Genomic DNA, 15789 nt, shown 5'->3' with positions numbered 1-15789 from the left:
GATGTTTAGCATTGTGTAGTCTGACATCTACATACCTACATATTTTATGTTAGCCAGTAAAGCCTGGCTGATATCACCATTTCATGGATATATCAATATCGACATCTAACTGCACACAGGAGAACTGGAACTAAAGCATGGCCGTGTAAAAACAAGCCTGGCCAGCTGTACCAATAGCTCATACATGGCATTGCTCTGATTTGATTTTTTTCTAGAGTCACACATTTAATTTACCCAAAGCTACTGTAATAAATATGTAAATAAAAAAATGTGAAAAGACTTTTACATGTTGACTTTTCTCCTTAAAAACAAGAAATGGCACAAATGAATGTTTACCCATCAGTCTACACTTAATCACCCATAAGGAGAAAGAAAGAACGCATATAAAACAACATACTAAAACAACGCTTGACAAGGGCTATAGACTGATATAATAATTACCCACCCTTTCCCGCCGTGAATATAACCATTGGTAAACACGGCGTAAAACAAAAAAAATATATATGAAATAGAATCGAATTAAATAAATAAAACAAAAAAATGTGTTTTTAGAGTTTTATAAATGTTTCTATTCACGAAAGTATTCAGGCATTTTTTCTGTGGCATATCAAATTGTGGTCAGTTTAATTCTGTTTGCTTTAAAAATCCTTAGATGTGTCTAGAACTCATTTGGAATCCTCCCATTGTGATCTGAGTTTATTGAATATAATTTGGAAAGGTACATACCTGGATCTATAAGGGCCCTCCATCACATTGTCAGGACAGAAACCACTGTCTGTGGGTCTCTCTGATCATATTGCTGCAAGGTACAGGATATATAACAGTATCTAATGCTTTGATTGTTCCCAGGACCAGGATGGTCTCAATTATTTTTAAATGGAACAAGCTTGACACAACCTTGAACCTTCCCAAGAGTTGCAAGGATGACCTTGGTCTTGGAAGTAGGAAAGAACCCAGCAGTCACTCCTGTTTAGAAATGGAAGAACCAACTGGATGGTCAGCCATCTCTGCAGTTTGCTAGCTAAATGCTATGTAATGGCAAGTTTATTTGGTCTGATGAGAGAAAATGTAAATCTCTGGGCAAAAAGGCAAGCAATATGTCTGGTGAAATACAGGCAAAGCACATCATCTGGCGAATACCATCCCTAAGGTGAACCATAGTGCTTTTAGCGTCATGCTATGGGGCTCTTTTCAGCGGCAGTGACGAAGGTAAGAATTGTGAAATGGAAAAAAGCAGCCAAAGAACACAAAACTCCTTTCAAGAGCCAAAACAACAACGGATTAAGTTAAGCTTTCTCTGAAATCTCTGGCTAAATAAAAGCACAAAATCTATGGAACATCTTTGCACAGATCTGAAGATGGCACTTCATAGACACTTGCCATCCAGTCTGATAGAGCTTGAGAGGATCTGCCATGAAGAATCGGATAAATGTTGGAAATCCAGATGTGCAAAGCTTGGAGAGACAAAAAAGAAAAAAGACCTGAAGCTGTAATTGCTGCCAACAGGGACTTCTACAAAGAAGTAATGAAACAATCTGAATACATTTGTGGATATGACTCAAGATACACACTGCATTTTTAAACTACAAAAACAAACAAAAAAACATCTGCAGCCTATTGTTAGCATACAGTATTAGCATAATACATAACACCATACTAATCAGCATTATAGAGTCTTGTTTTTTTTTGTAGCATGAATTTCACAAGGTGTTGGACCCTGTGCCAACTGTAGCTTTTGGCTGACATGAGTGAAACCAGATGTGGTTCCCCTTGTAGCCCATTTACCATAGGGTTGACATGTTGTGTATGCTGATGCTATGTGGTTGTAAGGAGTGGTCAGCTGAATTACAGTAGCCTTTTCTTGTCAGCTTTAACCAGTCCGTCCATTCTCCACTGACCTCTCTCATCAAGGGGTTTCAGCCGCAGAACTGCTGCTTACCATATGTTTTCCCTCTTTTGCATAGTTTTCTGTAAACTCTACAGACTTGTATTAAAATCTAAGAAGATCGGCAGTTTCAGACATACTCAGACCAACGTCTGGTACCAACAACTATGCCACATTCAGCCACTTTGTTTACATTCTTCTTCTTTTCTGATGTTTGATGTGAATATTTATTGAGTCTCTTGAGCTGTGACTATGAAATTTTGTTGCTGTAGTCTCTAACTGTACCACCATAGCGTGTGCACAGTGTGCGCCTATGAAAGAGGCCAGTTAGAGGCCTGTAAACAGTATTAAAAAAGCCAGATATGCAGCTGCAGTCAATGTACTAAAACCAGTACAACACTCTACCAGGTCATTAGTGTCATTGCAATGCCCAGAGGGGTCCACCACCCAAAAAATACATGCTCAATTGTGTGCTATGGGAGTCCCTTTCTAAGGATTTGGGTTTGTTTTGATGTTTTTACTTATCTCTCACAACTAGTTTCTACTAGCACAACTTGAACCTACTGGTATATTACAACCCCAAATCAGAAAAAGTTGGGACAGCATGGAAAATGGTAAAAAAAAATGTCTTGAAGGCCGCATATGCTGCTCTAAGATCTCAGTGTACTTTTCTGCATTAATGCTGCCATCACAGAAGTGTAAATGACCTTTGCCAAGCGCACGGTGTCCATTTTTTCCAAAAAAGACCTGGAATGCTGATTCATCTGACCACTATTCACGTTTCCACTGTATTGATGGTCCATCCTAGATGCCTCTGAGCCCAGAGAAGTTGACGTCGCTTCTGGACATGGTTAACATTGTTTTAAGTGCCATTTGTGCATGTACCTCTGTATTGTTGTGCTTGACAAAGGTTTGCCACAGTAATCCCTTGCCCGTGTGGTTATATCAGCTATTGTTGAGTGGCGGTTCTTGATGCAGTGCCGTCTCTTGTTCAGCTTAAGCTTGCGCCTTTGGACTTTACACATTGAAATTCCTCCCGATTCCTTGAATGGTTTAATGATATTATGCACTGTAGAGGGAGAAATATGCAGATGTGCTTTAAATCTTTCTTTGAGGTACATTGTTTTTAAACTTTTGAATCATTTTCTCACGCATTTGTTGACAAACTGGAGATCCTCTGATCATCTTTGCTCATCAAAGACTCAGCCTTTCCTGGATGCTGCTTTTTTACCGAACCATGATTACAATCACCTGTTGACATCACCTGTTTGGAATCACATCATTATTTAGTTTTTTCACCTCATTACTAGCCCTAAATTGCCCCATCCCAACTTTTTTTGGAATGTGTTGCAGGCCTGAAATGCAGGAATGGATGTTTATTAATAAATGAAATGAAGGCAGTGATAGCTCAGTGGTTAAGGTACTGGACTAGTAATCAGAAGGTTGCCGGTTCAAGCCCCACCACTGCCAAGTTGCCACTGTTGGGCCACTGAGGAAGGCCCTTAACCCTCAGTTGCTTCAAATCATGTTCAGTCATAATTGTAAGTCTCTTTGGATAAAAGCGTCTGCTAAATGCCAAAAATGTAAATGTAAATATAAATGAAGTTGAGCAGACAAAACATGAAATATCTCAGGTTTAAACTGTCTGCAATCAAATAAAAGTCAAAGTAAATGTAAGGAACACTGCATTTTTATTTTATTGGCATTTTCCATACTGTCCCAACTTTTTCTGATTTGGGGTTGTACTAATGCCAGTACCCAGAAACGTTCTTCTTCTCACCAATCACAAATCATCACCGTATGACACAAAATATCCTGCCTAACAAAAACCTAATATATCCCACCACAATAGATTCACAGAAAACAGCCAATGTTTAAGGTATTTCTCACACATGCCCAGAAATATCCACACTTAGAGATTCATGTCTGGCCTGCATGCCTTAGCTGCCTTTCAGTTAATCATTTTCTTACTGGGGAAATCATTACAGACATTGATAAAGAACCACTTGTCTAAAAGCAGCAGTCTTGGGATACTTTTCTCCCCAGCGCTTTTCAGGGTTGGTCTCTGTTGGACACATCCATGAATTATTGCTCCAAACAGCAGTGTTGAAACCAATTTTACAATTCATTGAGAACATTTTTTCAGATTAATGTGAGCAAGCAAATACTTTTCTCCTTACAAGGATAAAATCTGGCTGTTTTTTGCTTTTACCAGTATATCCTGAAATGAGATGCTTTCTGAGTGAATTTCACAGCAACAATCATCATCTGTTGTCCTGTTTCTAGTGACCATGAACTGGGGTCTGCTCCCAAAATAAGGATCATTTTCTTTTCCTGTTTGCCTTCTGTTTTCTGCCCAGCTATAGATTAAGGCCCTATATGTGACTGTGTAGCTGGACAGTGCCCTTATGTGCCCAGCCAAGGCACAATAGTGGGCAGGGAGCCTGGCAGGCGGAGATTGGCACTCCCTGTTATTTATAGACAGTTAGAGACGCTGACCTCATCCAGTCAGGCTTAAGCAAGTGGGCTCAGACTGGGAGACAACAAACTCATTCTTCATGTCCGCATACAGAAGTGAGCTGGCAGATCGGCACTGCTACAGACAAAAAGTCAGCTGACAAAAAGTTTTACGTCTTTTGTCTGTGCTGCTGTTCCCAGACCCAGAAGAACCTGATTAGAAACTGATTATTTTGTTATTAGTGAAATATGGAAGTAGGAATCAACTAAGACTTGATTCAATATTACAATATTTTTGTAATTATTACTGGATTGATTCAGGTTGATTCAGAGGTATTGTGTTATTTAAATCAACTTTAAATTTCCTAAAATGTCTTAGTATAATGTGTCATTAATATTTATACTTACTTTAAGAAGTGAATGAATGAATTAATTTATCTATCTTTGGTTATGACTTCACTTATCAGAGTTGCTGTGGGCAAAATCCCATCTGAAAAAAAAAAAAGTCTCTGGATTCGCTGAATCATATGCAATTCATAAGTACCTTATGAATTTATAAGTACCTTATAAATCAACGTCCCCTTAACTCAAAATCTTTGAAACTCAATGCCCTTCATCAAGAAATGTGTACCCTTAAACTCAACGTTTCCCTTAAACTCAACATGTTCAGTTTCTTAAACAAAAGAAAAACAGTAAAACGTTATCAAAGTGCGCATATAAGACGAATCTGCATTTGTGTGAGAAAACAGTTAAATCCACTCTAAAAGCTCTACATGTATCTGTGTTTAGCTGGATTTTCCTCACTGTTTCACTTTTAAACTTGTGTTATAGCTCAAGGTGCTGAGAAATTGTAAGAATCAACTTTTTTTGAGAGAGAGTCTAAAACGGCACATCAGCTTTTGCGCTGCTTTTTAATGATAAGCGCTTATCACGTGAATGCACCTTTACTGAATGGAATACGGTGTTCCAAGATCTAGCATCTCCACGATTAAGAAGCATAAGAAAACAGCCGCTCAGGTGGTGCAGCGGTAAAGTACGCTAGCGCACCAGAGTTGGGGTTTCGAATACATCGTATCGAATCTCAGCTCTGCCTTTCCGACTGGGCAGGGCAGCTGCATGAACAACGATTGGCTGTTGAAAAAGCATAAGAAAACAATTAATAATTAAAGGTAAAGTGCAGTTTTTTTTTACCTGTTTTCCATTGAATTTAAGTGGTTTTATATTATATTATTTTCAGTGTATAAGTGTAAAAAAAAACCCCATTATTTTACATTAGCCTAAAATATATGCAGTTCCACGGGACCATGGAATGCATTAACAGGTTTTCCATACATCCTTATGGAAAAAATACCTTAACTCAATGCCTTTTAAACTCGCCACTCCCAGAGCCAACTGACTGAGTTTCAAGGTACTGCAGTACTATGTATTGTAGATGGTAAAATACCTAAATGATTTGCATTATTGCATTGATCAATGTTCTTTTTGAAACTGAGTGATAATTCACTCATGAAGATTGGTGAAGCCACAACTCATCATTGCTTGTAAAGGCTGAGCCTTTGGTGGATCCTCCTTTTATATCCAATCATGGTTCCCTCATCTGTAACCAATTCACCTGCTTAATATGGAATGTTTCAAATGGGTACAATATAAATATTATATAAACTTTTCACTCGGTGTATGTCAGTAATGTACAATATACAATGATTAGGGATTTTGTATATTACCCTCTCCTAGGCTAAAATTAGAACAAATTCAGTATCACCCCATCTTCACCCGATAAACAAACCCCCGCTCACCCAGGGCTTGTTCACATTTTTCAGTACAGCAGCCACCCTGTTAAGAATGGCCTCTCAAAGCTACTTATTGTAGTGAGACTATTCCCACCAAGGGACTTATAATTTTCCAGCCTTGTTCGGGTAATTTGAGATTACTCTCACCTCCCAAGGCTGAAACGGAGAGTGTATTTTATCTTGCTGAGGAGGGGCAGGAAAGGAGGTACAGTGATGCCATTTGTTTCCTCTTCTCACTCATTGCCTCCATTCCTCCCTTAGTTTGTTTTTATAAAGAAAAAAACATTAATTAAAAGCCTGCAAACAGCGCTCTCCCACCAGTGCTATCTGCCTCCTCAACACTGCTGTCTGCCAGCTCACATTTGAGGAATGGGGTGCAGATTTATTTTTATTTACTTTTTTTTTTTTTTTAAGGCTCATATTGAGTGGCGGTTTCAGAGGGAGGTGGCTGAAAGGAGGGGGATGGAAAAAGATGGAGAACCACTCCAGTCTCTACAAAGGCCTTCTTTGTAAAATCGTTTCCTTATGGTCACTGGGAAGTGTGGAACAAACTAGCTGGTACCCATGCCCAAGCCAAACACATACACACACATACACACACACAAATACAGTGAAAGAGGCCCAGTGGAACATAGGTGTGGTGCGTGCAGTGCACGACGCCACAGTTATTTTTATCGCCAAACCTCCAAGGAGATCATGACCTCAGGAGAGAGGGAAAGAAAAGAAGAAGGTAAGGTAGTGGTGGGTGGACACGGTGGAGGGAGAGATGAAGACTGAAGGGTGGAGATTTAGCAGCTTTGTAAGACTCGTGGCCTTTACCAGTGGCAGCATACAACTCCTCAGAGGCTAGTGCTGAATTGTGGCAGTGTGGCAACTATTTCTTTGTGTTCCTTAAAGAAATGCTTGACATTCTGTAATTAATGGGGACTGAGTTCACATCATAATTAAAGGCAATGACGGAAGATGCCGGAGCTATCACAGAGACGCGTGCGCTTGTCATTTTTGATCTTCTGTTTCACGGTCTTTGAGCACTTTGGAACCAAATGAGGTAAGTCTGAAACACTATTATTGTGATTTATCGCATACAGTGGGGCACCTGACTGCTGTGACTGCCAGCATAAGTGCAATAACTTTCTCACTGCAGGCAATAGCATGACACATCTTAATTTGGATTGGGTGCTGGCATACTTCCATTCTATTTTCCCACTATAGTGCCTTTATTGTAATAAGGTGGTATATGGAAAGAAATGTATAATTTCATTTATTTATAACTGTGTTCATAGGCATGAAGCAGCAGATTTATAGAACTTTGGCAAACCCAGAATAGCTCTGGGAAGTGAAGCAGGCATTCCATTATGCAGATGAAAATTCATTCACATTTGAGTATTTATAATGGTGTGTGCCTGGATTTTCTTCAGAGAAGTGCTGTCTAACATCTGGATACTCCAGGTGCAAAGTAATCCATTTTAACTCCTGAATATTGCCTTATGAGGAAAAAAGTAAAAAAAGAGGCTTTTACTGGAATAATACAATAGTTTTGATCATAGCTGAATTCCTTTCATAGTTATCAGAACAATAAAGATAAAGAAAGAGAAATTCCTACAGCCAGAAACCAGTTCACTTCAAACAAAGGCCTTAAAATAAAACAGAGACCCATAAATTAAGCCTCTAGGGATGGACAAATATTCATAAATGTAAGTAATTCATAATGGATTAAAAATTCTTAACATGTATTAGTAACATGCAGCTGTAACCATTTAAAACTGACTTATACCTAAAACAATTCAAACAAAATTCCACATTACCACAGGTGAGAAGTAACCCTTCCCATTAATTGGACTTTTTAATGCTTTGAGAACCAACGATACTAATTGTTGCAGTTTTGCAAGTGGACTTTTTGTCCATTCTTCAGCTGTTCTACAGTCTATGGTCACTGTCATCTGATTTTCCTCTTCATGCTTCACCATGCATTTTCAATAGAAGACAGATCTGGACTGCAGACAGGCCAGTCAAGCCCACGCTTTCTGTAACTACAAAGCCACGCAGTTGACCTGGCATCATCTTGTTGAAATAATTATGGACTTTCTGGGAAATGATGTTGTTTTGATGGCAGCATGTGTCTCTAAAACCCCAGTATACACCTCGACGTCAGTGGTACCTTATGCAAGTCATATGCAAGTCATCCATGCTATGGTCAATGGTGGATTTCCCATACCATGACAGATGTTGGCTTTTGCGCCTTTCACTGATAACAGTGTGGATGGTCCTTTTCATCTTTGGCATCTAAGGCAAAGCAAGATCTGTTTTTTTACTAAAACAAGCTGAATCATGAGCTTGGGCCCTGAGGACTCAGGTGTTTCTGCATAGAATTAATGTACGGCTTTCTCTTTGTTTGTTTTCCCTAAAGTTTGGCTCAACTTGGTGAGCCACGATCCATCATTGCTTGTATGGATGGAGGATCCTTCTTTCATCCGCAATCATGATTCCTTTGTCTTTTACCAGTTCACCTATTGTTGAACGCTGTAACCTGAATATTCTATAAACTCCTATTTTACCCCTGTCCCCACTATTTTGGAGGGTTTACAAAAACTTTGTAAAAACACTTTACAAACAGATCCACATGTGTAGAGGTTAAAGTGCTACCCCCAGACATAGCCAATCATGTATGTAGATGCTGACTGGCTGATAGCACTGGGAATTTAAACCCTGGATCACAGGCTAGTGTAATTTACTGCTGCGCCACCGAGTGCCCCTACTTTTGATTGTATATTTATTATATAAAATATATAAATATATATAGAATGGTTCAAATTTGGGGCTTCCTTTCCATGTATTGTTTTATTTTACAAGGCTGGTTTAGAATTTCTTATTGTTTTTAATGTCAAGGACTTGTACATTTACATTGACATTTTCGGCATTTAGCTGACGCTTTTATCCAAAGCGACTTACATTACAGTTACAGTATACAGTCTGAGCAACTGAGGGTTAAGGGCCTTGCTCAAGGGCCCAACAGCAGCAACCTGGCAGATATGAGGCTTGAACCAGTGACCTTCTGATTACTAGTCCAGTACCTTAACCACTAGGCTACGGCTTGCCCTAGCTTGTATAGGTATTGTATTTGTATCGAAAAGTGAGGATTTTGAAAACTATACAAGAGGGTGCACAATTGAAACAAGGCATGTAGACCATAAAGCATTTAAAAAAAGTAAATGTTGTGCATCAGAGTTCTACTAAGAACCATAAAACATAAACCAAATCACCTGGCTTTGAGTTTGCTTTGTCCAAGCAGGATTCAGAGCTTCGTCTCTCTTTTATGTCTGGTGATTCTTCAGCAAAAATATTTCTACAATGTGCAGAGGCTCCCACACAACCACAGCCTGAACAACACTTATGTGTTTATTTAGATAGCTGCAGAGAGGCTTTCAATTACTATGGGAGGAGAGGGTGAAGTATGTGTGTATGTCTGTGTTACAGAGAGACCACTTTGTGTCTTTGGTCATTTATTTAGCTTTTTGTAAAGACCAGATGTTACCATAAAAATGGTAGAAATACATAAACGTTTGGCACTAGTGACAGCTTGCAACTCCATATGAGTTAGAGTTGAATATAGACAGTCTATAAACCCTCGGTAGTTAGTTTAGTGCTAACGAAATAGAAAAGTTCCATTTTATTACAATATGACATTGTGGGGGCATTTGGTTGGTCTATTGAGCTCTGTAAAAGCTGTTATTATTGTACCCTATACAAACAAAGGAGGATTTTTGAGGAAATCCTTTTGGATTCAACATGCAACAAGTGAATGAAGGCAAGTAACGTCCTGGCTCAGAAATCTGCAAGTCTGATTCAGTACAAAACATGTCAAAAACATGTCAAATAATAATGCAAACTATTGCCAATATTTTGTGTATTGATTATGTCAATAATTGTTAAAGCCTCCCTTTTTTATTATTATCAATTGGTAATGCTTTCAGGTACAAAGTGTCTCTACTCCAAAGCTCAGATGTTCATCTACTACTAATAATATTCAATAATTTTACTATTTACAGTTCAGTCTAATTAAATGTATAATGAAAATAAGAGCTACAGCTATATACAACAAAAATTGTAGGGTGACAGGCTGTGGTGAGGCAAGGGGTCCAGCACATAAAATGTTCAGGAAGTATCACATACGGGTACAAGAGCCTCTTGGTGTGTTTACAAGCCTTTATCTACATTTATGGCATTTAGCAGACGCTTTTATCCAAAGCGACTTCCAGTTGTGACTGAATACAATGCAAGCAACTTGGGGTTAAGGGATCCATCACAGGGACCCAATAGTGGAAACTTGGTGGTGGTGGAGAATGAACCAGCACCATTCTGTTCTCTAGTCCCATTTTTCTCTGTGGGAATTCACATACCTCCAACTGTTAACCCATGTCACCAAATGGGGTTCTAAATGTTTCCAGTTTTACAACCTTTGAGCAGAAACAAAAGAAAAATGGAGAGGGATGAAGTGACATACATAACCGAGCTACAGACATATGGTACTCATCATAGTGAGATTGTGCATATAGACTTACACAAAAGCAAAGCTGAATTGATTTGTGTCAAATTTCAATATGCTTGGTTTATAACTTGTTACACAGTACAACAGGATGTGTATAAATCCTTGATTATATAGAATGGTTTGCAACAAATGTACTTCCTTGTCTTTCCTCTGACCTTGTGTTTTGTGGCACAGTTCCCAGTGTTCTCAGTAATGCGTGATATTTGATTTAGTGAGCAGTCTGGTATTTGCCATGTCTCTGATGAGAGGAGTTGGTGTTTGATACCAGATAAGACTAAAGGAACAGAAGTGTGATTTAGTGTATAAAACAATGTAGAGCCTTTTTCCAGTTGCTTGCTGTTGAGTCAGAAGATCTTGTGGAAGTCATGACTGCAGTGTATTGTGGCTATCCCAAATGTTATGGTCATATAAAAAGTAGAATAAAAGCAATGTAGCTATTATATGAGTTTACTGATCTATTAAATCTGTTTTATTTGGAAACACTTTAATACCAAGGTATTTTGGGGTAAACTCTTGGGGTAAAAGTTACTTGGCCGACATGTGGGACAGAGTACCTCTCATTCATTTTTTTTTTACACTTTTTTATACTTCTAGATATTTTATGTTGATAAGAGCTGTGGTAAGTCCAGCCTAGAAACATTGGGTTTTGCACACCATTAATCTCGGTGCATTACACATACGATTGTTGTCAGTCCACCTCCTGGCATGATTTCGGGTGGTTTGGTTTGGTGCTGAGGTAAACTTTGTCTGACCAGCTGTTTGACTAACCAACTCAAATTGCACTACGCTGACTCAAGTTGGTAAGTGACATCAGCAATCCAAAAAAAGCTGGATACTTCAAGAGGCCAGTCTAATTCCAAAGTACCAAACCATATGAGTCTTTAGAAGTGGATCATGTCTAAAGTAAAAGACACAGGTTAAGTTTTCTGTATGCTGTGAAGTAAAAAAGTGGCACTTTGATACCAACACCTGGCCAAGGCCGTATTAAGGCTAATGAATAAACGTTATGTAAACGTCCCTACGACCATATCACCTGAGCAGATAGTACTACTTCAAGGCCAGAAGAACACATTTCAGCTGCAAGCTATTGATTATCTTTTACCGAAAACAATGTGTGCAACATTAAAAGACCTTCTGGAATTTCTGAAAGGTACTGATTGTGTTCTATATGTGACAACAATCTCCCGTATTCATGTGCCATACTACCCTCATACAGACTCCTACCCTAAAACGATCGAATGCAGTCATACAATCAGAAGATGCTTTAACAAAGTATTAGTTTAAAGGTGTAGTTTTTAGGGTTTTTTTTCATTGCACAGATTAAATGTCACATTAAGATGCAAAAGATCTAAAATTATTCATCTTGGTCTCACTTTTTTACATCACACAAACCTGGCACTGTAGAAATACAATGTACACAATAGAAATACAGTACAACAAAATTATTTCTTCACATATCAGAGCGCAGTGTCAGCCATCGTACGGCGCCCCTGGAGCAGACAGGGTTAAGGGCCTTGCTCAAGGGCCCAACAGTGGCTGCATGGCAGAACTGGGATTCGAACTCTCAACGCTTCAGTTGATAGCCCAAAGCTCTACAGTGGCTAAGTGGGTAGCACTGTCGCCTCACAGCAAGAAGATCCTGGGTTCAATCCCCAGGTGGGTTGGTCCGGGTCCTTTCTGTGTGGAGTTTGCATGTTCTCCCCGTGTCTGCGTGGATTTTCCCCCGGTGCTCCGGTTTCCTCCCACAGTCCAAAGACATACAAGTGAGGTGAACTGGAGATACAAAATTGTCCATGACTGTGATCGATATAACCTTGTGAACTGATGAATCTTGTGTAACAAGTAACTACCTCTTCTGTCATGAATGTAACCAAAGAGTGTAAAACATGACGTTACAATCCAAATAAACAAACAAAAAAATCTGTTATGGTAAGAAATATGAACATATGCTCATATGAATAATCCACAACTATTTTGTGACAATTTGTGCCTTTACTCATCCCTCCGTTTGATAGTGATCGTTATCATTCATGACTATGTGAGGGTTTCAATTGCGTCTTTGTTTAAAAATTTATGAGAAATTTTAGCTGCATTATCCATAATGGGAGTTGCGAGAATTATATGTTTACAGTTTAGGATGTATATTTAGCCTTTGACTCCTCTGTACTGCATCACAGATAGAGTAAAAAGGAAAATATGGCCAGAATGACAGGCATCCTCTGGAAGTCTGTTCTTAGTGTGTAGCGCCTGTGTAGTTCTGCCTTTTTTACTCTGTGATTAAAGAGTTTTACCTTACTGTGCCCTTGTTGTTTTTGTGACTGTGACAAAAAATAGGTCTTTAGTCAACTTTTGACCTCAATTTGCAAATACTCCTATAAGACAAAGTATATATGCGTGAGTAGAAGTTAACCTTTAACCTCACTATCTTTCTTTTAATATATGTCTCATATAGATAGAGGAAGGAGGGAAGGCAGCCGAGTGTAAGAAGTTGAGAGTGGGTGACGAACTGGTCAACATCAACGGCTCTGCACTCTACGGCTCACGCCAGGAAGCTCTTATTCTCATCAAAGGTTCCTACAGGGTCCTCAAGATTGTTGTTCGCAGGTACTTTTATACACTCTATACACAAACGCACACACTCTGGTTACTTCCAGGTCACACTCGGTTCCTTTAGAGGAGTAAGACCAAAGGAAGGAAAGTGAATGCTGTAATGATAAAGATGACATCATTGCTATGACCTTTAACAAAGAAGAGGGTAAAAGAAACATTTAAAAAGATAGATGGAAGTTGCCTCCCTCTGTGGTATTTGCTTTAGCTGGGCTGATATGATCTGACGTCAGTAGAGCTGGGCAGACAAACATTAGGTCACTTGTGCATTATAACTTCTGAATAACTACCCGCTGGAGTCTGGATCAGGGGTGGGTAGTATAGCCAAAAACCCTAATCAAATAAAAGTATAGTTTCTTCTACTTTAGGCTCTTCACGTTAGGGGTTGCCACAGCGGATAATTCGTCTTCATCTGCATGTCCTCTCTCACCGAATCTATAAACCTCTTCATTGGCCTGCCTCTCCTTTTACCTGGCAGCTCCATCCTCAGCACCCTTCTCCCCATAGATCTCTAATCCCTCTGCACACGCCCAAACCATCGCAATCTCGCCTCCCTAACTTTGTCTCCAAAACATTCTCCCTGCACTGTCCTTTTAATAAACCCGTTCCTAATCTTGTCCATCCTCATCACTTTCAATGAGAATCTTAGCATGGTCATCTCTGCCACCTTCAGCTCCCTCTCCTGCCTTTTCAAAGCCATATAACATAGTAGGCCTCACTACTGTCCCTTTCACTCTGGCAGATTCCCTTCTGTCACAAATCACTCCTGCCACTCTACGCCACCCACTTCATCCTGCATGCACTCTCTTCTTCAACTACTTTGTACCCTTGACACCAAGCATTAAACTCATCCAATTTCACCACTGTAACTCCTTGCAACTGCAGCTTTGCACCGCCCCCCTCTCATGTTTGCAATGTGGAAATCAGTAATAGGCATGTGTGTAAAAAGTACACCAGTCTGGAGATCATCTGGTGGAGTCCACTCCATGTCTCAGAGCTCTTAGACGACAGCATTTAACAGGGGTTATCTATAATAAATCTTAAAACAAGGCCAAGGTCAAAATGCAGAAATGTATGAAACGAGGTACCAGGAAATACACAGCTAAAGAACAATGAACTACAAGACATTGCGAATGGACATGAAAAAATAGGTTTAACTCAAACCAGATCACAAGAAAAAGACACACTCAGGAAATCAATCATTAAGGAAACGGAGGTGAATACAGGACCAAACAGATTCCAGAAAAGTATGCAGCCAGCAATTATCGTTGCTAAGTACAGTTAAGTTGAGTCAGACCTCTGGTGACCATATGGATAGTGTTTATCTAGAAGATTCTGTCCTCTGTTTGGGTGTTCAGAGTTCTCAATGACTTGTTCATTGTTTTTCTACCTGTATTCATCCATTATGCTGCTGGAGCAACACTCTTATCTTTGCCTTATCACTGGCATCCAACATAATGATCCTCAGCCATAGTCAACAGCCTGTGGTCACTGCCCTGTTATACATTTGTGTAAACTATTCATACAAATATTTCTCTTACTTACTCTAGTTGCTTAATCCTGGTCAGCTTTGTGGTGGGTCCAGCACCACACAAGGCAAATTAGGGTGCCAGTTTATTGCAGACCATTACACACATTACACATTTGCTCATTTACATCCGAATACCATTTAGAGTAGCCAGTACACTTTTTGAATGTTCTTGGAAAGGTACAAGGAATGGAGTACCCAGAGATAACACACACTCTTTAATGTGGTAAACATGCCAAACTCTTTAGACAGTAAAAGGATGCGAGTGTAGGATTTACATCGTTATGACCAGTGTTAACTACTTTACCAGCTGCACAGGCTTGCAAGGTCTGGATTCAGTAAAGTGAGCAGGATTGTCTGTCTTCCTAGAAATCTAAATAGATTTTGATGTGAATTTCTCTCTTTTTGGTAAAGGATGATGTCTCGTACAAAATTGTAGGGAGATGCTTAAATTGCAGAAAGATTTGCGAGCACAGGTTGCAGAGATCTTATTATATTAAATAGTACTGTACATTGTACAAACAGTGCAGTACTTGTGCAGTGATATAGCAGTTCAATATTGATATGGGGATTAAGATAAACATTATCAATCTGCTTAAATAATCTGAGGTATATCAGCCAATTATACATTCACCAAGAGATTAAAACTATTACATAGACAAGTCTGGGTTTAGATAACATGCTGTCTGTATTTGAGCTGGGTTACTGGGTTACTTACTGCCAATACTAATCAATACTAGTTGTTGATAATATTCCTGTCAGCCCTTCCATCACTGTGTGAAACCTTTGTGTCCTCTTCGACCCCCAGTCTTACCTTTGAACTACACAAACAAAAAATTCAAGACCAAGTCAGCATATGTCACCTGTGCAATATCGCTCCCACTGTCCTCATCACATCGAGGTTAGACTTTTGCATCACAATTGCTTTGCCCTCTACGATGCATCCAAAATTCTGCATCTAGACTCCTGTTACTCA

At 39.3% G+C, this 15789-nt stretch overlaps 1 protein-coding gene across 1 annotated transcript in view; it reads left to right on the top strand.

Annotated features, from left to right (window-relative positions):
* The window catches only part of shroom4 (shroom family member 4), a 68488-nt gene that overhangs the window by 16895 nt on the left and 35804 nt on the right, over positions 1-15789 (top strand). Inside the window, exon 2 of the mRNA XM_062994196.1 lies at positions 13131-13282. Coding sequence (XP_062850266.1) covers positions 13131-13282 — 152 coding nt within the window. The remainder of the gene's footprint in view (positions 1-13130; positions 13283-15789) is intronic.

Source organism: Trichomycterus rosablanca, chromosome 4 (assembly GCF_030014385.1).
Source record: "Trichomycterus rosablanca isolate fTriRos1 chromosome 4, fTriRos1.hap1, whole genome shotgun sequence".
Lineage (NCBI taxonomy): Eukaryota > Metazoa > Chordata > Actinopteri > Siluriformes > Trichomycteridae > Trichomycterus > Trichomycterus rosablanca.
Note: the sequence above shows the minus strand (reverse complement) of the source record. Positions and strands in the feature narration are given on the sequence as shown.